Below are 22,246 nucleotides of genomic sequence, written 5' to 3' on the forward strand. Positions count from 1 at the left end.
GCTGGCCCTCTGTTCCGGGTGCTGTCTCTCTGTTCCGGGTGCTGCCTCTCTTTTCTGAGTGCTGCCTCTCTGTTCCGAGTGCTGCCTCTCTGTTCCGAGTGCTGGCCCTCTCTTTTGGGTGCTGGCCCTCTGTTCCTGGTGCCGCCCCTCTGTTCCGGGTGCCGCCCCTCTGTTCCGGGTGCCGCCCCTCTGTTCCGGGTGCCGCCTCTCTATTCCGAGTGCTGTCTCTCTGTTCCGAGTGCTGCTGACCCTCTCTTTTGGGTGCTGGCCCTCTGTTCCGGGTGCTGTCTCTCTGTTCCGGGTGCTGCCTCTCTGTTCCGAGTGCTGCCTCTCTGTTCCGAGTGCTGCCTCTCTCTTTTGGGTGCTGGCCCTCTCTTTTGGGTGCTGGCCCTCTGTTCCGGGTGCTGGCCCTCTGTTCCGGGTGCTGGCCCTCTGTTCCGGGTGCTGGCCCTCTGTTCTGAGTGCTGGCCCTCTGTTCTGAGTGCTGCCCCTCTGTTGTGAAACTCTCTTCTGTGTCAAGTAAAATACTGTATCACACCGTTAGAGTTCCTTCTATATATATGCAATAAATATGCTGTTCCCATTTGTGCCGCACTACACAGTGACACACTGGCCCATCATGGAATATCAAGGTGCAAACTACAAGTATGGTGGGAACTCAATTGCAGGCAAAGGGTACAAATTGCCATCGCTGCAGTGTTTATATGCTGAGTGGTAACAGCACCCCATCCTGCACTCTTCGTCCAGCCGTCCGAATGCCAGATTCTCACAAGTGTGCTCGCTAACCTATGGGGGCATCGGAATCTTCCGTGCAAGATCAGGCTGCCGTACAGCGTGGCTACTGTCACTCTGATTCGCCCAGGCGCAGGGATTCACACTCAATTGGATCATAAGGGGAGTATTCACTCCGGGATACCGACTGTCGAAACATCCCATCAGCTGGAATCCCAGAAGTTTTTCCTGTTCCGACAGTACATTGACACTCATTGCGTGTTGGAAAGTCCGCACATTGTCGAAAACGGACGCAGATTGTTGGAAAACAGCCCTGAAATCAACAATCCGCGGGCATTTCCGAAAAAACTGATCTGACCTTAAAAAAAAAGTGGGATCTGCCAACCTTCAGTGCTGTCGTAAATGTCAGCATTGGATAGGGGAGTGCCGACATTTCCCCTGTTGGTAAATGCTGGTACGTATTGAATACGCCCCTAGACCAGGAGAAGTGTTTGTAGCGTGTAGAGTCGTCATGTGATATGTTTGATGCATGCCCAGTTTATTTACAGAATTAGAATGAACACTTCTGGTTTATGCATGGGGCAGGGAGTGTGGTTTATGTACACATGGGGTGACTCAGGGAAGTACGGAAACCTGATGGTTTATGACGACACATACTGTATACAGAATGTGTCCCGCGTCCGCAAACACCTTTGGTGTGTTTCACACTGACCACTGCGTTCGCTCAATGGTGGGAGGGATGGTGGTGGCGTTCACTCAATGGTGGGAGGGACGGGGTGGACAGGAAGTGGACCCAGGGGACCGGCCAGCGTTTTATGAGCGTAGCCACAAAAACGATCGGAGCGCCCATGGAGATGCTGGGCATGCCTCTGCGAGCACAGGAGTGCCCATGCATCCTCGGTGTGAACAGTTGTTGTCACATGACATCAGTGCCCACCTCAATTCGGGGTGACAGTGGGCTTCTGGAAAGTATCGACTTAATTTTCAGAGCGAAGGCTGGAGAAACGATTCGATGGTGTGTAGAAGTACGCCCGGTGCAGTAGCACCGGGACGGAAGGGGCAGTGCCGCCGCCGGGTGGCGCCGCCCCCTGCAGTCAGGGCCAGTGTACTCGTGTGGCCACTGGCCCTGCTGCTGGTTGGCGCCTTCTTCCTGGCCTGGGGTGGCCTGGCGCCACCCCAGGGAGCCGGAAGCAGACCCTCCAATGACGCCGGGTGTGGGGGCAGCGGCGAGCCTTCGCCGCTGAACCCCACGAACAAAGTGAATTCAAATGTGGCGCCAAAGGAGAGCTAATCATGGCTCTCGCTCTGGCGCCCAATGGGAAGCGGCGGTGGCGAGCCAATCCTGGCTCGCCACGTCACGAGCCCCGCCCACAGGCGCTGGTTTGAACTAACCAGCGCCGGGAGCGAGGAGGATAGTTCGGCGACGGAGAAGGAGAGTCCCGGAGTGGAGAGAGACAGCCGCCAGAAGCCCTGGGAGGCGGCAGCTGTGTGCGCAGGACTGCTACACGCTGCCGCCCGCCGGGCGAAGTACACAGTGCCGGGAACAGCCAGCGAAGACAGAAGAATCCCGGGTGCAGACGCCAGGAAGCCCGGAGGTGGTGGGAAGCATCCCACCTCCGGCGAAGACGGCCCACCCACGTGGCTGGACCAGGCTTGGTCCAGCGGAAGGCCCTAGGACGGATAAGTCCATATGCGGGTCCCCTCCCTAGACCACCAGGTGTTCAAACAATAGGCCCGTGGGCCCAATTCAGGCACCAGGCCTGCGGGACCATAGTCGGGCTCTAGGCCCGTGGGGGCCTCAGGTTGGTGGTGTTGGCCCTTAGGCCCCTTGTGTGTGTCGGGCATTAGGCCCAGTTATGCTCTGGGCTTTAGGCCCATATAGTTGGCCCTTAGGCCCCATCTGTGTTGCTGGGCACCAGGCCCATCTGTGTTGCTGGGCACCAGGCCCATCTGCTGCTGGGCGCGTGGCCCTTGTTGTGCACGAGGCCCGGACCCTCTTAGGGCTGAGGCCTCTCCGAAGAAGTAATAGGCCTGCTTCGACAGGCCGCGAATTCAGGTATCGCCACAAGGGTTATTGTGGTATGGCTGGGAGCAGCCAGAGGGAGGTAGGCCCTCGTTAGGTGTTGGTGCAGTGTTGTCTATTTACATTGTACTGTTTTATTTGACACCGTGTACTGTATGCTGCACTTGGGTTACCCAATTGTGGCCCTGTGCAGATTGTGTTCTTTTCAGGTTGTGCGTGCGTCAGGCCGTGGCATCGGAAGATCCGGCGCTAGGTCACAGGTTGCGCGGGCATTAGGTGCCAGGTTGCGCGACGCTAGGCTGTGGCATCTAAGGATCCAGCGCTAGGTCGCGAGTTACGTAAGACGGCTTCAGGCCGCAGGGTGCGCGGGCGTTAAGCCGCAGGCGCGTTGGTATATTGCCCTGCCCTAGGGAGCAGGAGGTTACCGGAGTACATTTCCAGGTGCAGGTATCCGCATTGGAAGAGTGACGGCGGACCAGTAAACGACTGGTGAGTAGAAATTGTATTGCATCTGTTGTCGTGTTGTTTGTGCTCCTTACCCTCCCCGGAGCGTTCCCCCACCCCAGTTACGCCTGCCGTGTTCCACAAGCGGGTGTAACCATTCTGAGGCCAATAGTGCCTGTGATGAGCATCCCCCCCCCCAGTTTCCCTTACAGGTGCAGTCGCTTCCGGAAACTAGTGGAGCAAGAGGAAGGTAGCGGGACCGCCATAGGCCTGAAGGTGAGAGACGGAGCGCAGCGAGGTGAGTCCGCGCCTCCCACAGGTGAGTGACCATCGAATGAATTATTTTCCGGGCGTCCGCATGCGAGCAGATGTATAAGTGTACACTTCCACTGAAATTCATTCAGCAATGGGGGTGCGGTAGGCGGGGCGGCGTTTACCTGTTATATTCGCTGCCTAGCGAGCAGGGCTGAATAACCCCCAGTGTGTAATATGTGTGTGATCGTTGGATGCTGCATCCTCACTGGCTTCAGCGCACCCAGAAAATGGGGAACACTGCGCGCGCCCTGGCAGAAGTGATCTGCACATACACCGTCTGCGGCCTGAGCAGATATCGTATAATCGGCGCTGTACACAAATAATCAGTATTCTGTACAACTCTGAATCAGGCTGTGGCTAGCGGATGGGGCATAGGGCAGCAATGCCCCCAGTATGCCAGCGCTGCAGCGTTTCCTGCTCTGAACTCTGTGCGCTAATTATAAATCCTGTTGTTTATTTACTTGGCAACTGGTTTTATGGTCCAGTTGACATTTTAACGCTGTATTTTTAGCCTAAAAAAAACTATTTTAAGACACTGCAGATCAATAAGCTCAGCGGCACGTCGCGTTACCAGGCGGCAAGCGGAGGCAGTGATAGGGGTCTGTGCGTAGGAATGGATGCTGGAACTAAACACACATGTAGCAATTCCTACGGGGGGGATACAGTTATATAACCGTGCAGTGGCATTTCCGTACTACTGATACTGCAACTGTCCCGGGGTTACAAGACAGAGATTGCGCCAGTGTCCTGCCAAGGATGTGATAATGGCTCCTTTGTCCACAGAGAATAGAGATTGTTCTCTACTGTTACTTATCTGTTACTGCCAGGGCTACTGGGGCGAGAGCCAGAGCCGTATACTGGCTTATTAATATATTTAGGTGTCTGTTATTGTAAATAGTAGAAGGGAGGCAGATTTAGCGCTGTTCTGGTAGATTGTCACTGTAGCATGAGAGGAACAACGAGCAGATTTATAAATGCCCTTTATAATGTTACCACAGGGTCAATGTGCAAACATAAGGCACAGAAACATATATGGAAAGAGGCTTACATGACAGGGTCAGGTGTATGGACCATGGGGTCGATAGTCAATAGATTGTCACCAGCGGTGCAAGTAGAGATTTTTTTCTTGGTGGTACTGATAGCGCGCGTGCCACAAAAATGGGCGTGGTCACATGAAACAAGGGGAGTGGCTACATGGCAATAGTGGCATGGCAACATCATGCCACACACTGTCATGCCCCTTACACATTATATCACACACTGTAATGCCCAATACACATTATACCACACACCATAATGCCCAATACACATTATGCCTTTAGTGCTGACTCACCCCTGTAGTCCTGGGCCAGCCTCCTCCTCTGCCGCTGAGAGTGGAGCACAGCGCTGCAGGCTTCCCTCAACCTCCGGCGGCTCTCGGCCATTTCAAATATGGCACAGACTCGTGAGCCAATTGGAGCTTGCGACCAATTACTGTTGCTGCCGGTATGGGTCAAAAACTCACGTCGACCTAATACTTGTGTCGACCATAAGCATGTCAACCTATTTCAGGTGTCAACCTGGCCCATATTGACCTTCAGGGATCAATCCAATGTATGTGTCGAGCTAACAACTGCATGCCACCGGTACACAAGCTCAGGTGCGGGTGGGTGCGGCGTACAAGCCAGCAACATATTTGTTAAAGGTACATCATACCACGCCATACCCCCCACCTTGCACCACTGGTTGACACCAAAATATTAACATCCAAAAGATTGATATGAACAATTCCGACATGGAAAAAGGTTGACCCATAAAAAAGGGGTGCCTTAAAGGGGTGCCGGTAGCACCAAAAACAGAGTTATTCAACCAATCACTAGCTACAGGAGTAATTCCAGAGGACTGGAAAAGAGAGAATGTTGTACCACTGCACAAAAGTGGAAGCGAGGAAGACACAAGATACTACTGACCAGTGAGCCTCACATCAGTATTAGGGAAATTGTAGATTCTCTCAAATGCAGCAATTTACAGGCTCTTAAAAAGCATGGATTTACTCGGGGAGTTCATGAACAAGAACAAACGGTATTGACGTTTGTGACTGGGTGACTAAAGTGATAGATAAAGGGGGGCTGTAGATGTAGCTTATCTAGACTTTAATAAGACTTTTCACACTGCCCCATGTCGCAAATTGCTAAATAAACTTGAAAGCATGGGGTTGGATACTAAGATGGATGTGTGGGTAAGATTTTGGTCGTAGGATAGAGGGTCTGATTCAGACTTGATCGCACAGGATGGGGAAATCTGAGGAAACATGACGGAAATGAAAGTAAGTATGTTACATCTGCCCCACCTGCAGTGCACATGGTTTTGCCCATTTTGAGAACAAATTTGTACTACAATCAGATCTGAATAAGGGCCTATATACGGCAGGCCTGGCCCAAATATCTCTCCAGATGTTGTAAACTACATATCCCAGTACGCCCTGATACAGTTTTAGCAATTCCTGATAGCATAACTGTGGCAAGGCATTATGGGACTTGTAGTTTCACAACAGCTGGAGAGGCACAGATTGGCTAGGCCTTCTATAGGGTATTCATTAACCCACTATGTGCTGCATATTACAGTAGCCAATCATCACTACTTTCCCAGTGCATGATGGGAGTCATCAGGAGGAAGCAGTTATCCCCCACAGAGGTCTGTATGCAGAGGTGGATGCAGGGGGCCATGGTCTGAGTCACACTGCGCATCATGCGTCCCCATGGTTACCGGCTGGTGCAGTCTTCCATGATGCGCTGGGTTAGCACTTCACTAAATCTCACCCCCAGTGTCTACATATATCACAAAGACCTGCTTACAATCATGATTGTGTCCAATTTTCACCTTCAACTCCCCAGCAGAATTGGTGGTTTTTGGACACACAATGTACTCACAATCTGTACAATCCAGCTGCTGCGTACCACCCAAAGCCCCGGCTTCCTGTCAGTCACACCGCGGGGGGATTGCCTGTACCTATAATTTATAGGCATTTTCTGACGCTATTTGGGGTTGCGGATGTACGAAATGATCCATATACATGCGCAGTTATTCAATAGTCGCTAGATCTGCGATGGAGAGTGATAAAAAGCCAGCCAATCAGCTCCTACCTGCCATGTCACAGACTGTGCTTCAAAAATGTCAGGTAGGAGCTGATTGGCTGGTTGTTTATCACTCTCCATTTTATCACTTTTGAAGCTTAGAGCATCTGGCCCTTGGTAACCTGAATCAGGCCCTCCGTACGCAGCGGCGGTGCTCATCTTTCTTACAATTTCTTACTATTTATTTGTAAGAAAGATGAGCGGCATCAGGGAAACCATCCACAAAGCCATGATACTGCCCCGTCACCATCCAATGTCCCCCACCCACTAGGCGGTACTGCCCCGTCACCATCCAATGTCCCCCACCCACTAGGTGGTACTGCCCGTCACCATCCAATGTCCCCCACCCACTAGGTGGTACTGCCCATCACAATCCAATGTCCCCCACCCACTAGGCGGTACTGCCCCGTCACCATCCAATGTCCCCCACCCACTAGGCGGTACTGCCCCGTCACCATCCAATGTCCCCCACCCACTAGGCGGTACTGCCCGTCACCATCCAATGTCCCCCACCCACTAGGCGGTACTGCCCGTCACCATCCAATGTCCCCCACCCACTAGGTGGTACTGCCCGTCACCATCCAATGTCCCCCACCCACTAGGTGGTACTGCCCATCACCATCCAATGTCCCCCACCCACTAGGTGGGACTGCCCGTCACCATCCAATGTCCCCCACCCACTAGTTGGTACTGCCCCGTCACCATCCAATGTCCCCCACCCACTAGGCGGTACTGCCCATCACCATCCAATGTCCCCCACCCACTAGGCGGTACTGCCCCGTCACCATCCAATGTCCCCCACCCACTAGGCGGTACTGCCCCGTCACCATCCAATGTCCCCCACCCACTAGGCGGTACTGCCCCGTCACCATCCAATGTCCCCCACCCACTAGGCGGTACTGCCACGTCACCATACAATGTCCCCCACCCACTAGGCGGTACTGCCCCGTCACCATCCAATGTCCCCCACCCACTAGGCGGTACTGCCCCGTCACCATCCAATGTCCCCCACCCACTAGGCGGTACTGCCCCGTCACCATCCAAAGTCCCCCACCCACTAGGCGGTACTGCCCCGTCACCATCCAATGTCCCCCACCCACTAGGCGGTACTGCCCCGTCACCATCCAATGTCCCCCACACATTAGGTGGTACTGCCCCGTCACCATCCAATGTCCCCCACCCACTAGGTGGTACTGCCCCGTCACCATCCAATATCCCCCACCCACTAGGTGGTACTGCCCCGTCACCAGCCAATGTCCCCCACCCACTAGGTGGGACTGCCCGTCACCAGCCAATGTCCCCCACACACTAGGTGGTTCTGCCCCGTCACCATCCAATGTCCCCCACCCACTAGGTGGTACTGCCCGTCACCATCCAATGTCCCCCACCCAATAGGTGGTACTGCCCCGTCACCATCCAATGTCCCCCACCCACTAGGTGGTACTGCCCCGTCACCATCCAATGTCCCCCACCCACTAGGTGGTACTGCCCCGTCACCATCCAATGTCCCCCCCCACAATAGATGGTACTGCCCCGTCACCATCCACTAGGTGGTACTGCCCCGTCACCATCCAATGTCCCCCACCCACTAGGTGCAGCCTCTCCTGCATTACACTGACTTTACGTTACACACTGATCAGGTGGCACACCATGGGGTCAGCTAGGGTGGAAGAGTGTTTAATATAATAGTAGTAGTAGTTCCTTTATTTATAAGGCGCCACAAAGTGTCGAAATTGTCCAGGAGACTGAGAATGAAGTAGAGGGAGGGAAGAACAGGGCAGGAGCGCTGGTGAGGTAAAGAGGTAGGGTGAGTACGTGAGGCAGGAGGACCCTACTCATAAGAGTAAACAGACTAAAAGGAGGTGGGTGGACGAACGAAAAACAATAGGACAAGTAGGAACGGAGGGGAACAGATGGAGAGGTAAGGGAAGCAGGATAGGAGGAGCGAAAGAGGTTATTACATGGGACGGGACTCCAGGACCCAGAACAGGGACTCCTGTCCCTTCCTACTCAGCTGCCCCAGACGAGGGACTCCTGCCCCTTCCTTCGCAGCAGCCAGTACCAGCTGCCCCAGACCAGGGTCTCCTGCCCCTTCCTACTCAGCAGTCAGTACCAGCTGCCCCAGACCAGGGTCTCCTGCCCCTTCCTACTCAGCAGCCAGTACCAGCTGCCCCAGACCAGGGACTCCTGACCCTTCCTACTCAGCAGTCAGTACCAGCTGCCCCAGACCAGGGTCTCCTGCCTCTTCCTACTCAGCAGTCAGTACAAGCTGCCCCAGACCAGGGTCTAATGCCACTTCCTACTCAGCAGTCAGTGCCAGCTGCCCCAGACCAGGGTCTAATGCCCCTTCCTACTCAGCAGTCAGTGCCAGCTGCCCCAGACCAGGGTCTAATGCCCCTTCCTACTCAGCAGTCAGTGCCAGCTGCCCCAGACCAGGGTCTAATGCCCCTTCCTACTCAGCAGTCAGTACCAGCTGCCCCAGACCAGGGTCTCCTGCTCCTTCCTACTCAGCAGTCAGTACCAGCTGCCCCAGACCAGGGTCTAATGCCCCTTCCTATTCAGCAGTCAGTACCAGCTGCCCCAGACCAGGGTCTCCTGCCCCTTCCTATTCAGCAGTCAGTACCAGCTGCCCCAGACCAGGGTCTCCTGCCCCTTCCTACTCAGCAGTCAGTACCAGCTGCCCCAGACCAGGGTCTCCTGCCCCTTCCTATTCAGCAGTCAGTACCAGCTGCCCCAGACCAGGGTCTAATGCCCCTTCCTACTCAGCAGTCAGTACCAGCTGCCCCAGACCAGGGTCTAATGCCCCTTCCTACTCAGCAGTCAGGATCAGCTGCCCCAGACCAGGGTCTAATGCCCCTTCCTACTCAGCAGTCAGTACCAGCTGCCCCAGACCAGGGTCTAATGCCCCTTCTTACTCAGCAGTCAGTATCAGCTGCCCCAGACCAGGGTCTAATGCCCCTTCCTACTCAGCAGTCAGTACCAGCTGCATGGACATCTGTGTGTAGTTGTAGCAGCGATATTAGCGAGACTAGGCGAGAGGTCATGTGATGTTACCAGTAGCCAATAGCAGCTGTTCTGGGGTCACATATTGACCAATGTGGGGCTATGGACTGTGCATACATGGGACTCTACATACAGAACATCTCATCATGTTCCGGTTACCCGTTACGGGGTAAATATACAGCACTGCGCAGCCTCCTGATCAGTCCAGTTATTCATAAACTGCAGATAAAGTCCAGCAGGCAATCAGCAGCCAGTGACTGGACTGAGAAGGGGTCTACTACAGTAGTTATGGGGAAGAAAGGGGGGGGGGGGGGTGTCTCTAGCACACAGTGACAGGGGTCAGTCAGTCAGTAGCGAACAGTGACAGGGGTCAGTCAGCCAGCAGCGCACAGTGACAGGGGTCAGTCAGCAGCACACAGTGACAGGGGTCAGTCAGTCAGCAGCGCACAGTGACAGGGGTCAGTCAGTCAGCAGCGCACAGTGACAGGGGTCAGTCAGTCAGCAGCGCACAGTGACAGGGGTCGGTCAGCAGCGCACAGTGACAGGGGTCAGTCAGTCAGCAGCGCACAGTGACAGGGGTCAGTCAGCAGCGCACAGTGACAGGGGTCAGTCAGTCAGCAGCGCACAGTGACAGGGGTCAGTCAGCAGCGCACAGTGACAGGGGTCGGTCAGTCAGCAGCGCACAGTGACAGGGGTCAGTCAGCAGCGCACAGTGACAGGGGTCGGTCAGTCAGCAGCGCACAGTGACAGGGGTCGGTCAGCCAGCAGCGCACAGTGACAGGGGTCGGTCAGCCAGCAGCGCACAGTGACAGGGGTCAGTCAGCCAGCAGCGCACAGTGACAGGGGTCAGTCAGTCAGCAGCGCACAGTGACAGGGGTCAGTCAGTAGCGCACAGTGACGGGTCAGTCAGCAGCGCACAGTGACAGGGGTCAGTCAGCCAGCAGCGCACAGTGACAGGGGTCAGTCAGTCAGCAGCGCACAGTGACAGGGGTCAGTCAGTCAGCAGCACACAGTGACAGGGGTCAGTCAGTCAGCAGCACACAGTGACAGGGGTCAGTCAGTCAGTAGCGAACAGTGACAGGGGTCAGTCAGCCAGCAGCGCACAGTGACAGGGGTCAGTCAGCAGCGCACAGTGACAGGGGTCAGTCAGTCAGCAGCGCACAGTGACAGGGGTCAGTCAGTCAGCAGCGCACAGTGACAGGGGTCAGTCAGTCAGCAGCGCACAGTGACAGGGGTCAGTCAGTCAGCAGCGCACAGTGACAGGGGTCAGTCAGTCAGCAGCGCACAGTGACAGGGGTCAGTCAGTCAGCAGCGCACAGTGACAGGGGTCAGTCAGTCAGCAGCGCACAGTGACAGGGGTCGGTCAGTCAGCAGCGCACAGTGACAGGGGTCAGTCAGTTAGCAGCACACAGTGACAGGGGTCAGTCAGCAGCACACAGTGACAGGGGTCAGTCAGCCAGCAGCGTACAGTGACAGGGGTCAGTCAGTCAGCAGCGCACAGTGACAGGGGTCAGCAGCCAGCAGCGCACAGTGACAGGGGTCAGCAGCGCACAGTGACAGGGGTCAGTCAGCAGCGCATAGTGACAGGGGTCAGTCAGTCAGCAGCGCACAGTGACAGGGGTCAGTCAGTTAGCAGCACACAGTGACAGGGGTCAGTCAGCAGCACACAGTGACAGGGGTCAGTCAGCCAGCAGCGTACAGTGACAGGGGTCAGTCAGTCAGCAGCGCACAGTGACAGGGGTCAGCAGCGCACAGTGACAGCGGTCAGTCAGCAGCGCATAGTGACAGGGGTCAGTCAGTCAGCAGCGCACAGTGACAGGGGTCAGTCAGTCAGCAGCACACAGTGACAGCGGTCAGTCAGTCAGCAGCGCACAGTGACAGCGGTCAGTCAGTCAGCAGCGCACAGTGACAGGGGTCAGTCAGCAGCGCACAGTGACAGGGGTCAGTCAGTCAGTAGCGCACAGTGACAGGGGTCGGTCAGCCAGCAGCGCACAGTGACAGGGGTCGGTCAGCAGCACACAGTGACAGGGGTCAGTCAGTCAGCAGCGCACAGTGACAGGGGTCAGTCAGTCAGCAGCGCACAGTGACAGGGGTCAGTCAGTCAGCAGCGCACAGTGACAGGGGTCAGTCAGTCAGTAGCGCACAGTGACAGGGGTCGGTCAGTCAGCAGCACACAGTGACAGGGGTCAGTCAGTCAGCCAGCAGCACACAGTGACAGGGGTCAGTCAGTCAGCCAGCAGCACACAGTGACAGGGGTCAGTCAGCAGCGCACAGTGACAGGGGTCGGTCAGTCAGCAGCGCACAGTGACAGGGGTCAGTCAGCAGCGCACAGTGACAGGGGTCAGTCAGTCAGCAGCGCACAGTGACAGGGGTCGGTCAGTCAGCAGCACACAGTGACAGGGGTCAGTCAGCCAGCAGCGCACAGTGACAGGGGTCAGTCAGTCAGCAGCGCACAGTGACAGGGGTCAGTCAGTCAGCAGCACACAGTGACAGGGGTCAGTCAGCAGCGCACAGTGACAGGGGTCAGTCAGTCAGCAGCGCACAGTGACAGGGGTCAGTCAGTCAGCAGCGCACAGTGACAGGGGTCAGTCAGTCAGCAGCGCACAGTGACAGGGGTCAGTCAGCAGCGCACAGTGACAGGGGTCGGTCAGTCAGCAGCGCACAGTGACAGGGGTCAGTCAGCCAGCAGCGCACAGTGACAGGGGTCAGTCAGTCAGCAGCACACAGTGACAGGGGTCAGTCAGCAGCGCACAGTGACAGGGGTCAGTCAGTCAGCAGCGCACAGTGACAGGGGTCGGTCAGCAGCGCACAGTGACAGGGGTCAGTCAGTCAGCAGCGCACAGTGACAGGGGTCAGTCAGTCAGCAGCGCACAGTGACAGGGGTCAGTCAGTCAGCAGCGCACAGTGACAGGGGTCAGTCAGTCAGCAGCGCACAGTGACAGGGGTCAGTCAGTCAGCAGCGCACAGTGACAGGGGTCGGTCAGTCAGCAGTGCACAGTGACAGGGGTCAGTCAGCCAGCAGCGCACAGTGACAGGGGTCAGTCGGTCAGCAGCGCACAGTGACAGGGGTCAGTCAGTCAGCAGCACACAGTGACAGGGGTCAGTCAGCAGCGCACAGTGACAGGGGTCAGTCAGTCAGCAGCGCACAGTGACAGGGGTCGGTCAGCAGCGCACAATGACAGGGGTCAGTCAGCAGCGCACAGTGACAGGGGTCAGTCAGCAGCGGACAGTGACGGGGGTCAGTCAGTCAGCAGCGCACAGTGACAGGGGTCAGTCAGTCAACAGCGCACAGTGACAGGGGTCGGTCAGCAGCGCACAGTGACAGGTTGGTTAGTGTTGGTGGGAGTCGGGGGTCAGTTGGTTAGTGTTTTTGGAAGCTGGGTCAGTTGGTTAGTGTTGGCAGAACACGGGGTCGGTCGGTCGGTGTGAGTCGGGGTTGGTCAGTCAGTGTTGGTTGGAGCTGGGGGTCTGTCAGTCAGAGCCGGGGTCGGTCGCTAAGTGTTGGTGGGAGCCGGGGGCTGTTGGTTAGTCTTGGTGGAAGCTGAGGTTGGTTGGTTAGTGTTCATGGGAGTCGGGGTCAGTGTTGGTGGGAGCTGGGGTTGGTTAGTGTTGGTGGGAGTCATTAGTGTTGATGGAAGCTATGGGGTCGGTCGGTTAGGGTCGGTTGGTTAGTGTTGGTCGGTCGTAAGTGTTGGTGGAAGCTGGAGTGGGTTGGTTAGTGTTGGTGGGAGCCGGGGTCAGTGGTTAGTGTTGGTGGAAGCTGAGGTTGGTTGGTTAGTGTTCGTGGGAGCCGGGGTCTGTCAGTCAGTATTGGTGGGAGCTGGTTTTGGTTAGTGTTGGTGGGAGTCATTAGCGTTGATGGAAGCTATGGGGTCGGTCAGTTAGTATTGGTGGGACCAGGGGTCGGTTGGTTAGTGTTGGTGGGAGCTGGGGTCGGTCGTAAGTGTTGGTGGAAGCTGGAGTGGGTTGGTTAGTGTTGGTGGGAGCCGGGGTCAGTCGGTCAGTCAGTGTTGGTGGGAGCTGGGCTTGTTCGGTTAGTGTTTTTGGGAGTCGTTAGTGTTGATGGAAGCTAGGGGTCGGATGGTTATTGTTGGTGGGAACCAGGGTCTGTCAGTCACTGTTGGTGGAAGCTGGGGTCGTCAGTCAGTGTCGGTGGCTGAGAGCAGGTGGTGGTCGGTCGGAGCCAGGGTCGGTCAGTCAGTGTCGGTGGGTGAGAGCCGGTGGTGGTCGGTCGGAGCCAGGGTCGGTCAGTCAGTGTCGGTGGATGAGAGCCGGAGGTGGTCGGTCGGAGAAAGGGTCGTCAGTCAGTGTCGGTGGGTGAGAGCCGGTGGTGGTCGGTCAGAGCCAGGGTCGGTCAGTCAGTGTCGGTGGGAGCTGGGCTTGTTCGGTTAGTGTTTTTGGGAGTCGTTAGTGTTGATGGAAGCTAGGGGTCGGATGGTTATTGTTGGTGGGAACCAGGGTCTGTCAGTCACTGTTGGTGGAAGCTGGGGTCGCCAGTCAGTGTCGGTGGCTGAGAGCAGGTGGTGGTCGGTCGGAGCCAGGGTCGGTCAGTCAGTGTCGGTGGGTGAGAGCCGGTGGTGGTCGGTCGGAGCCAGGGTCGGTCAGTCAGTGTCGGTGGATGAGAGCCGGTGGTGGTCGGTCGGAGAAAGGGTCGTCAGTCAGTGTCGGTGGGTGAGAGCCGGTGGTGGTCGGTCAGAGCCAGGGTCGGTCAGTCAGTGTCGGTGGGAGCTGGGGTCGTCAGTCAGTGTCGGTGGGTGAGAGCCGGTGGTGGTCGGTCGGAGCCAGGGTCGGTCAGTCAGTGTCAGTGGGTGAGAGCCGGTGGTGGTTGGTCGGAGCCAGGGTCGGTCAGTCAGTGTTGGTGGGAGCTGGGGTCGTCAGTCAGTGTGTGAGAGCCGGTGGTGGTCGGTCGGAGCCAGGGTCGGTCAGTCAGTGTCGGTGGGTGAGAGCCGGTGGTGGTCGGTCGGAGCCAGGGTCGTCAGTCAGTGTCGGTGGGTGAGAGCCGGTGGTGGTCGGTCGGAGCCAGGGTCGGTCAGTCAGTGTCGGTGGGTGAGAGCCGGTGGTGGACGGTCGGAGTCAGGGTCGGTCAGTCAGTGTCGGTGGGTGAGAGCCAGTGGTGGTCGGTCGGAGCCAGGGTCGGTCAGTCAGTGTCGGTGGGTGAGAGCCGGTGGTGGTCGGTCGGAGCCAGGGTCGGTCAGTCAGTGTCGGTGGGTGAGAGCCGGTTGTGGACGGTCGGAGCCAGGGTCAGTCAGTCAGTGTTGGTGGGAGCAGGGGTCGGTCAGTCAGTGTCGGAGGGAGCTGGGGTCGTCAGTCAGTGTCGGTGGGTGAGAGCCGGTGGTGGTCGGTCGGAGCCAGGGTCGGTCAGTCAGTGTCGGTGGGTGAGAGCCGGTGGTGGTCGGTCGGAGCCAGGGTCGTCAGTCAGTGTCGGTGGGTGAGAGCCGGTGGTGGTGGTCGGTCGGAGCCAGGGTCGGTCAGTCAGTGTCGGTGGGTGAGAGCCGGTGGTGGACGGTCGGAATCAGGGTCGGTCAGTCAGTGTCGGTGGGTGAGAGCCGGTGGTGGTCGGTCGGAGCCAGGGTCGGTCAGTCAGTGTCGGTGGGTGAGAGCCGGTGGTGGTCGGTCGGAGCCAGGGTCGGTCAGTCAGTGTCGGTGGGTGAGAGCCGGTGGTGGTCGGTCGGAGCCAGGGTCAGTCAGTCAGTGTCGGTGGGTGAGAGCCGGTGGTGGTCGGTCGGAGCCAGGGTCGGTCAGTCAGTGTCGGTGGGTGAGAGCCGGTTGTGGACGGTCGGAGCCAGGGTCAGTCAGTCAGTGTTGGTGGGAGCAGGGGTCGGTCAGTCAGTGTCGGAGGGAGCTGGGGTCGTCAGTCAGTGTCGGTGGGTGAGAGCCGGTGGTGGTCGGTCGGAGCCAGGGTCGGTCAGTCAGTGTCGGTGGGTGAGAGCCGGTGGTGGTCGGTCGGAGCCAGGGTCGGTCAGTCAGTGTTGGTGGGAGCAGGGGTCGGTCAGTCAGTGTCGGTGGGTGAGAGCAGGTGGTGGTCGGTCGGAGCCAGGGTCGGTCAGTCAGTGTCGGTGGGTGAGAGCCGGTGGTGGTCGGTCGGAGCCAGGGTCGTCAGTCAGTGTCGGTGGGTGAGAGCCGGTGGTGGTCGGTCGGAGCCAGGGTCGGTCAGTCAGTGTTGGTGGGAGCAGGGGTCGGTCAGTCAGTGTCGGTGGGTGAGAGCCGGTGGCGGTCGGTCGGAGCCAGGGTCGGTCAGTCAGTGTCGGTGGGTGAGAGCCCGTGGTGGACGGTCGGAGCCAGGGTCGTCAGTCAGTGTCGGTGGGTGAGAGCCGGTGGTGGTCGGTCAGTCAGTGTCGGTGGGTGAGAGCCGGTGGTGGTCGGTCAGTCAGTGTTGGTGGGAGCAGGGGTCGGTCAGTCAGTGTCGGAGGGAGCAGGGGTTTGCCGGTCGGAGCCGGGGTCAGTCAGTGTCGGTGGGTGAGAGCCGGTGGCGGCCTGTCGGTAGGAGCCAGTGTGCGGGTCGGTCGGTAGGAGCCGCCGGAGCAGGGGAACTCCCCGCCGCCCCTCTGCACATGCTCAGGCCGGCGCAGCGCTTTGTGCTGTGTGTCAGGGAGGAGGAGGAGGAGGAGGAGGGGGATGGATGCAGCTGGATTAGCCGCTCGCAGCCCATCATCATCATCATCATCATCACCATGACCGCAGGAAGCGGCTGCTGACGGGACCTGAGACCGGGGATCTCACACAGGACGCGCCCGGGATCACACCGTGACAGCAGCGACCTTACCGGGGACAGCACCGAGGATGCGGCAGCCGGAGACAGGCCCCGACCCCCGGGAGACACCAGCATTGTACTGAGCCTCCTTCATCACACGCTGGACCCTATAGGAGGATACTGACCTCCACACTGCTGGCCCCATAGGAGGATCCCCACACTGCTGGCCCCCCATAGGAGTAGCCCCATACTGCTGGCCCCCATAGGAGGATCCCCATACTGCTGGCCCCCATAGGAGGATCCCCATACTGCTGGCCCCCATAGGTGGAGCCCCATACTGCTGGCCCCCATAGGAGGATCCCCATACTGCTGGCCCCCCATAGGAGGATCCCCATACTGCTGGCACTATAGGAGGATCCCCATATTGCCCCCCAACACTGCTGGGCCCTATAGGAGGATCCCCATACTGTCCCCACACTGCTGGACCCTATAGGAGGCTCCCTATAATGTGCCCCACACTGCTGGACCCTATGGGTGGATTCCCATGCTGTGCCCCACACTGCCTGATCCTATAGAAGGATTCTCATACTGCGCCCCACACTGCCTGACCCTATCGAAGGATTTCCATACTGTGCCCTACACTGCCTGACCCTATAGGAGGAATCTGATACTATGTCCACAGATGGGACCCTGTTGAAGAATTACCGCATTGTCCCCATACTGATGAACTCTATTCCAGGATTACCATACTGGCCTGACCGTTCTAGACCATGTAGCAGGACTGCTATACTTCCCCACTATTGCTGGACCCTATAGAAGGACCCCCCATGGTGTCAGAGTGCTGGGACATATAGAAGGACCCCCATGGTGTCAGAGTGCTGGGACATATATAAGGACCCCCCATGGTGTCAGAGTGCTGGGACATATAGAAGGACCCCCATACTGTCCCCACACTAATGAACGTTATATATGGATTAATGTATTGTCATCACACAACTGGACCCTATAAAAGGATTATACAAACGGTCTCCACACTGCTGGACATTATAGAGGGATTGCCATACTGTTCTCTCACCGCTGGACCATATACAAGGAACCCTTACACAACTGGACCACGTAGAAGGATTACTATACTGTACCCACACTGCTGGCCCTATAGAATCATTCCACATCATATTTATTCTAATCAGGACCCTATAGAATCCCTTATACTGTAGGGTTTCCACTTACTGTCCATACGCAGCTGGACCCTATAATACCATCACCAATCAGCGTGTCCTTATAGAAGGATTACATATAATCCCCCCACTGCTGGACACTATACATTACACATAATGTCCTCGCACAGTGACACTTTCCATATACTGTCCCCACGCTGCTAGGCCACATTCATACAAGCACTCTGCATCCTATAGAAGGGATCCATACGGTTTATATAAATCAGGACCCTATAGAACGATTCCACATATGTTTCTTATACTGCCACAGTCCATAGGGGGATTGTGCACAATCTGAAGCCTGTAGAAGGATCCTATTCCCTCTCCCATGGAATCTACGGCCTATAGAATGATTTTATATACTGTCCTTACAGACGGGCACCATATAGTAGACTGACGTATACTGTCCTTATATTACTGGGCACTGGTTGGCTCTTATTTACTGTTCACGTTGCTTGGTATTATTGTAGGATATGGTATATTGCCATCATTAAGCAAGGCCCTGCAGGGATATCCCCATAGATGCCACTGGCATAGGACCACCATATAGATCCCGTTACTTCCACACTGCCCGTTGTCCCATCTATGCTGCTATAGGTGACCCTGGCGGTCTCCTACCTTCTGTGCTTGGCTGCTCTTGGATTTGTGACTATGTCGGACTGGAGGATAGGACTACAAGCACCCACCATGTGCCCGGGTTGCCTGGGGGCATCTTTCCTGAGATCCGGACTCTTCTACTTGCTGCTCTTTGCTCACAGCTCCCAGGGGAGGGCCTGCGAAAAGAGCCCGTGTTTCTCTGGCCGGTGTGTCAACTCCACCTGTCTGTGTGACCCAGGCTGGGTAGGGGAACAGTGCCACCACTGCCAGGGGAGATTCAAGTAAGTGCAACCTATCTGTGGGCATAGTGTGGGTGTTTTCCGGGTCTGTGTGTTCTGCTTGCTCCATGACCAGTATCCACCATTCCCTTTGCCCATCCATTGCCCTGAGTGTCCTCTTTGTAACATGACAAGCGCGTCCAACAAGCTATGGCACTGCCATGTTTGTAGACTTTCTTTTGGGCTGCTTGCCCCCACATGTGTGGACTATTCTGTAATGCTGGACGGTAGTAACGTAGTACCCCAGTGCTCAGGGCCTCCCACGTGTGTGGCCTGGTCTATAATGCTGGACTATAATAAGTAATAGTAACACATTTCCCGGTGCTCATGGCCTCCCACGTGTGTGGCCTGGTATATAATGCTGGACTATAGTAACACATTGCCCCAGTGCTCAGGGCCTCCCACGTGTGTGGCCTGGTCTATAATGCTGGACTATAATAAGTAATAGTAACACATTTCCCGGTGCTCATGGCCTCCCACGTGTGTGGCCTGGTATATAATGCTGGACTATAGTAACACATTGCCCCGATGCTCATGGCCTCCCACGTGTGTGGCCTGGTCTATAATGCTGGACTATAGTAACACATTGGCCCGGTGCTCATGGCCTCCCACGTGTGTGGCCTGGTCTATAATACTGGACTATAGTAACACATTGCCCCGATGCTCATGGCCTCCCACGTGTGTGGCCTGGTCTATAATGCTGGACTATAGTAAGTCATTGTCCGGATGCTCATGGCCTCCCACGTGTGTGGCCTGGTCTATAATGCTGGACTATAATAAGTAATAGTAACACATTTCCCGATGCTCTTGGCCTCCCACGTGTGTGGCCTGGTATATAATGCTGGACTACAGTAAGTCATTGGCCGGATGCTCATGGCCTCCCACGTGTGTGGCCTGGTCTATAATGCTGGACTATAGTAAGTCATTGGCCCGATGCTCATGGCCTCCCACGTGTGTGGCCTGGTCTATAATGCAGGACTATAGTAAGTCATTGATCCGGTGCTCATGGCCTCCCACGTGTGTGGCCTGGTCTATAATACTGGACTATAGTAAGTCATTGGCCCTATGATCATGGCCTCCCACGTGTGTGGCCTGGTCTATAATGCTGGACTATAGTAAGTCATTGGCCGGATGCTCATGGCCTCCCACGTGTGTGGCCTGGTCTATAATGCTGGACTATAGTAAGTTATTGGCCCTATGATCATGGCCTCCCACGTGTGTGGCCTGGTCTATAATGCTGGACTATAGTAACGCATTGCCCCGATGCTCATGGCCTCCCACGTGTGTGGCCTGGTCTATAATGCTGGACTATAGGAACACATTGCCCCGGTGCTCATGGCCTCCCACTTGTGTGGCCTGGTCTATAATACTGGACTATAGTAACACATTGGCCCTATGATCATGGCCTCCCACGTGTGTGGCCTGGTCTATAATGCTGGACTATAGTAACGCATTGCCCCGATGCTCATGGCCTCCCACGTGTGTGGCCTGGTATATAATGCTGGACTATAGTAACACATTGCCCCGATGCTCATGGCCTCCCACGTGTGTGGCCTGGTATATAATGCTGGACTATAGTAACACATTGCCCCGATGCTCATGGCCTCCCACGTGTGTGGCCTGGTCTATAATGCTGGACTATAGTAACACATTGCCCCGATGCTCATGGCCTCCCACGTGTGTGGCCTGGTCTATAATGCTGGACTATAGGAACACATTTCCCCGATACTCATGGCCTCCCACGTGTGTGGCCTGGTCTATAATGCTGGACTATAGTAACACATTGGCCCGGTGCTCATGGCCTCCCACGTGTGTAACCTGGTATATAATGCTGGACTATAGTAAGTCATTGGCCCAATACTCATGGCCTCCTTGTCTAGGAATATCTATGCCAATACGGTCAACCAGGCACACAGTGACCTGCCCCTGGGCTTCCCGAGGAGCTACAATGCACATATCTCCCCAGCCACCTATCCTTGGACCACCGTTGCCACGTGGCATTGGTAGTGATAGGTAACAGATGATCTGTAATGCACATATATCTCTAGCCACCTATCCTTGGACCACCGTTGCCACGTGGCCTCTCTCCTTCCTGTCTGCTGCTCGGGGCTGTATCACACATCTGCCTGTTTTACGCCTCTCACACATTAATAAATGCATGAAATGTAGGTCAGATTAGAGCCGATGGCTCTGTTCCACCTCTCCGTCCTGTGTAACGCAGGCTACCTGTGCAGTAGGTTGTATTGTAAGCCTCTGATGGAAACGCATCACTAAAACCACCCTAGTGCTCTTTAGCGGACACTTTTGACCCGTATTCTCAGCGTTTGTGTGAATGAGCCCCTCGGGGTCGGTTATGTGTTAAAGCACACACACACACACACACACACACACACATAGGTCTGTGTGTGTCCGAATAGAAGGAGTTTGTGGCAGTGGCACTATGGAGGCTGGTTACAAGGTGAAACGGGGCGCGCTAGTCCCCAAAACGTCGGACCTCTTTGAGATGACAGCTATTGGTTCACAATAAAGTTTTTACGCATTGAAACCAGCCTCCAGAAATGCCACTGCCACAAACTTTAATATATATATATATATATATATATATATATATGCAGGCTTAGACCGGCACTTGGTACATCTGATCAGCAAGGGGGTGCCTTCCACAAATAGGTATAGAAGCGGTATTCAATCAATAACATGAAAGAAGACTGGAGGCGGCACTCTCAGTAAGAAAGGTAACGGTGTATTAAAACATCAAAAACATCAAAAACACAGTGGAAAAGATCACAGTGTAAAACGTGTCAGCATATTGTGTCGACCGTTTCGGAGCATTCGCTCCTTCCTCAAGACTGCTGGCTGTGCAGTAACTTTCAAACAAAAAGTGGTGTGCAGAAAACAGTTTCTGCACACCACTTTTTGTTTGAAAGTTACTGCACAGCCAGCAGTCTTGAGGAAGGAGCGAATGCTCCGAAACGGTCGACACAATATGCTGACACGTTTTATTATTATTTATTTATTTATTAACAGTTTCTTATATAGCGCACACATATTTCGCAGCGCTGTACAGAGAATATTTGAACATTCACATCAGTCCCTGCCCCAGTGGAGCTTACAATCTATATTCCCTACCACATATACACACACACAGACAGACATTCTAGGGTTAATTTTTGTTGGAAGTCAATTAACCTATCTGTATATTTTTGGATTGTGGGAGGAAACCGGAGTACCCGGAGTAAACCCACGCAAGCACAGAGAGAATATACAAACTCTGCACAGTTAGAGCCATGGTGGGAATCGAACCCATGACCTCTGCGCTGTGAGGCAGTAATGCTAACCATTACACCATCTGTGCTGGCCCAAAAACCTTTTCCACTGTGTTTTTGATGTTTTTGATGTTTTAATACACCGTTACCTTTCTTACTGAGAGTGCCGCCTCCAGTCTTCTTTCATGTTATTGATTGAATACCGCTTCTATATATATATATATATATATATATATATATATATATATATATATATATATATATATATATATATATATTTCTTTATTACACACTTGCATTTGGGCAGCTTCCATGCGGACCGTATCTTGTCTTATGCAGGGTTACCGGTGAGAGGAAATGATGTACAGATTCCTGGGGATGTCTAGTGGTTGATGATGTTCTGTGTCCTGTCTGCAGTATAATAATCTGGGGTCTCCTGGTGGCTGTACTGGGGGCAAGCAGGCTCTTCTGATTGGCTATCGGATATGTGCGTCTTCTGTTATATCCCCCTGTATCTGATACACACCAGTGCTCTGACTACATGAAGGGGACTGGAACCCTGAACCA

General features: G+C 55.3%; 1 protein-coding gene across 1 annotated transcript in view; it reads left to right on the forward strand.

Moving 5' to 3' along the window:
* Positions 1-16,210: 16,210 nt before the first annotated feature.
* The window catches only part of ATRNL1 (attractin like 1), a 656,009-nt gene continuing 649,973 nt past the window's right edge, over positions 16,211-22,246 (forward strand). Inside the window, exons 1-2 of the mRNA XM_083149894.1 lie at positions 16,211-16,645; positions 16,705-18,416. Of these exons, the coding sequence (XP_083006020.1) occupies positions 18,190-18,416 (227 nt within the window). The 5' untranslated portion in view covers positions 16,211-16,645; positions 16,705-18,189. The remainder of the gene's footprint in view (positions 16,646-16,704; positions 18,417-22,246) is intronic.

This window comes from Crinia signifera, chromosome 6, assembly GCF_055691185.1.
Source record: "Crinia signifera chromosome 6, ASM5569118v1, whole genome shotgun sequence".
Taxonomy (NCBI): Eukaryota; Metazoa; Chordata; class Amphibia; order Anura; family Myobatrachidae; genus Crinia; species Crinia signifera.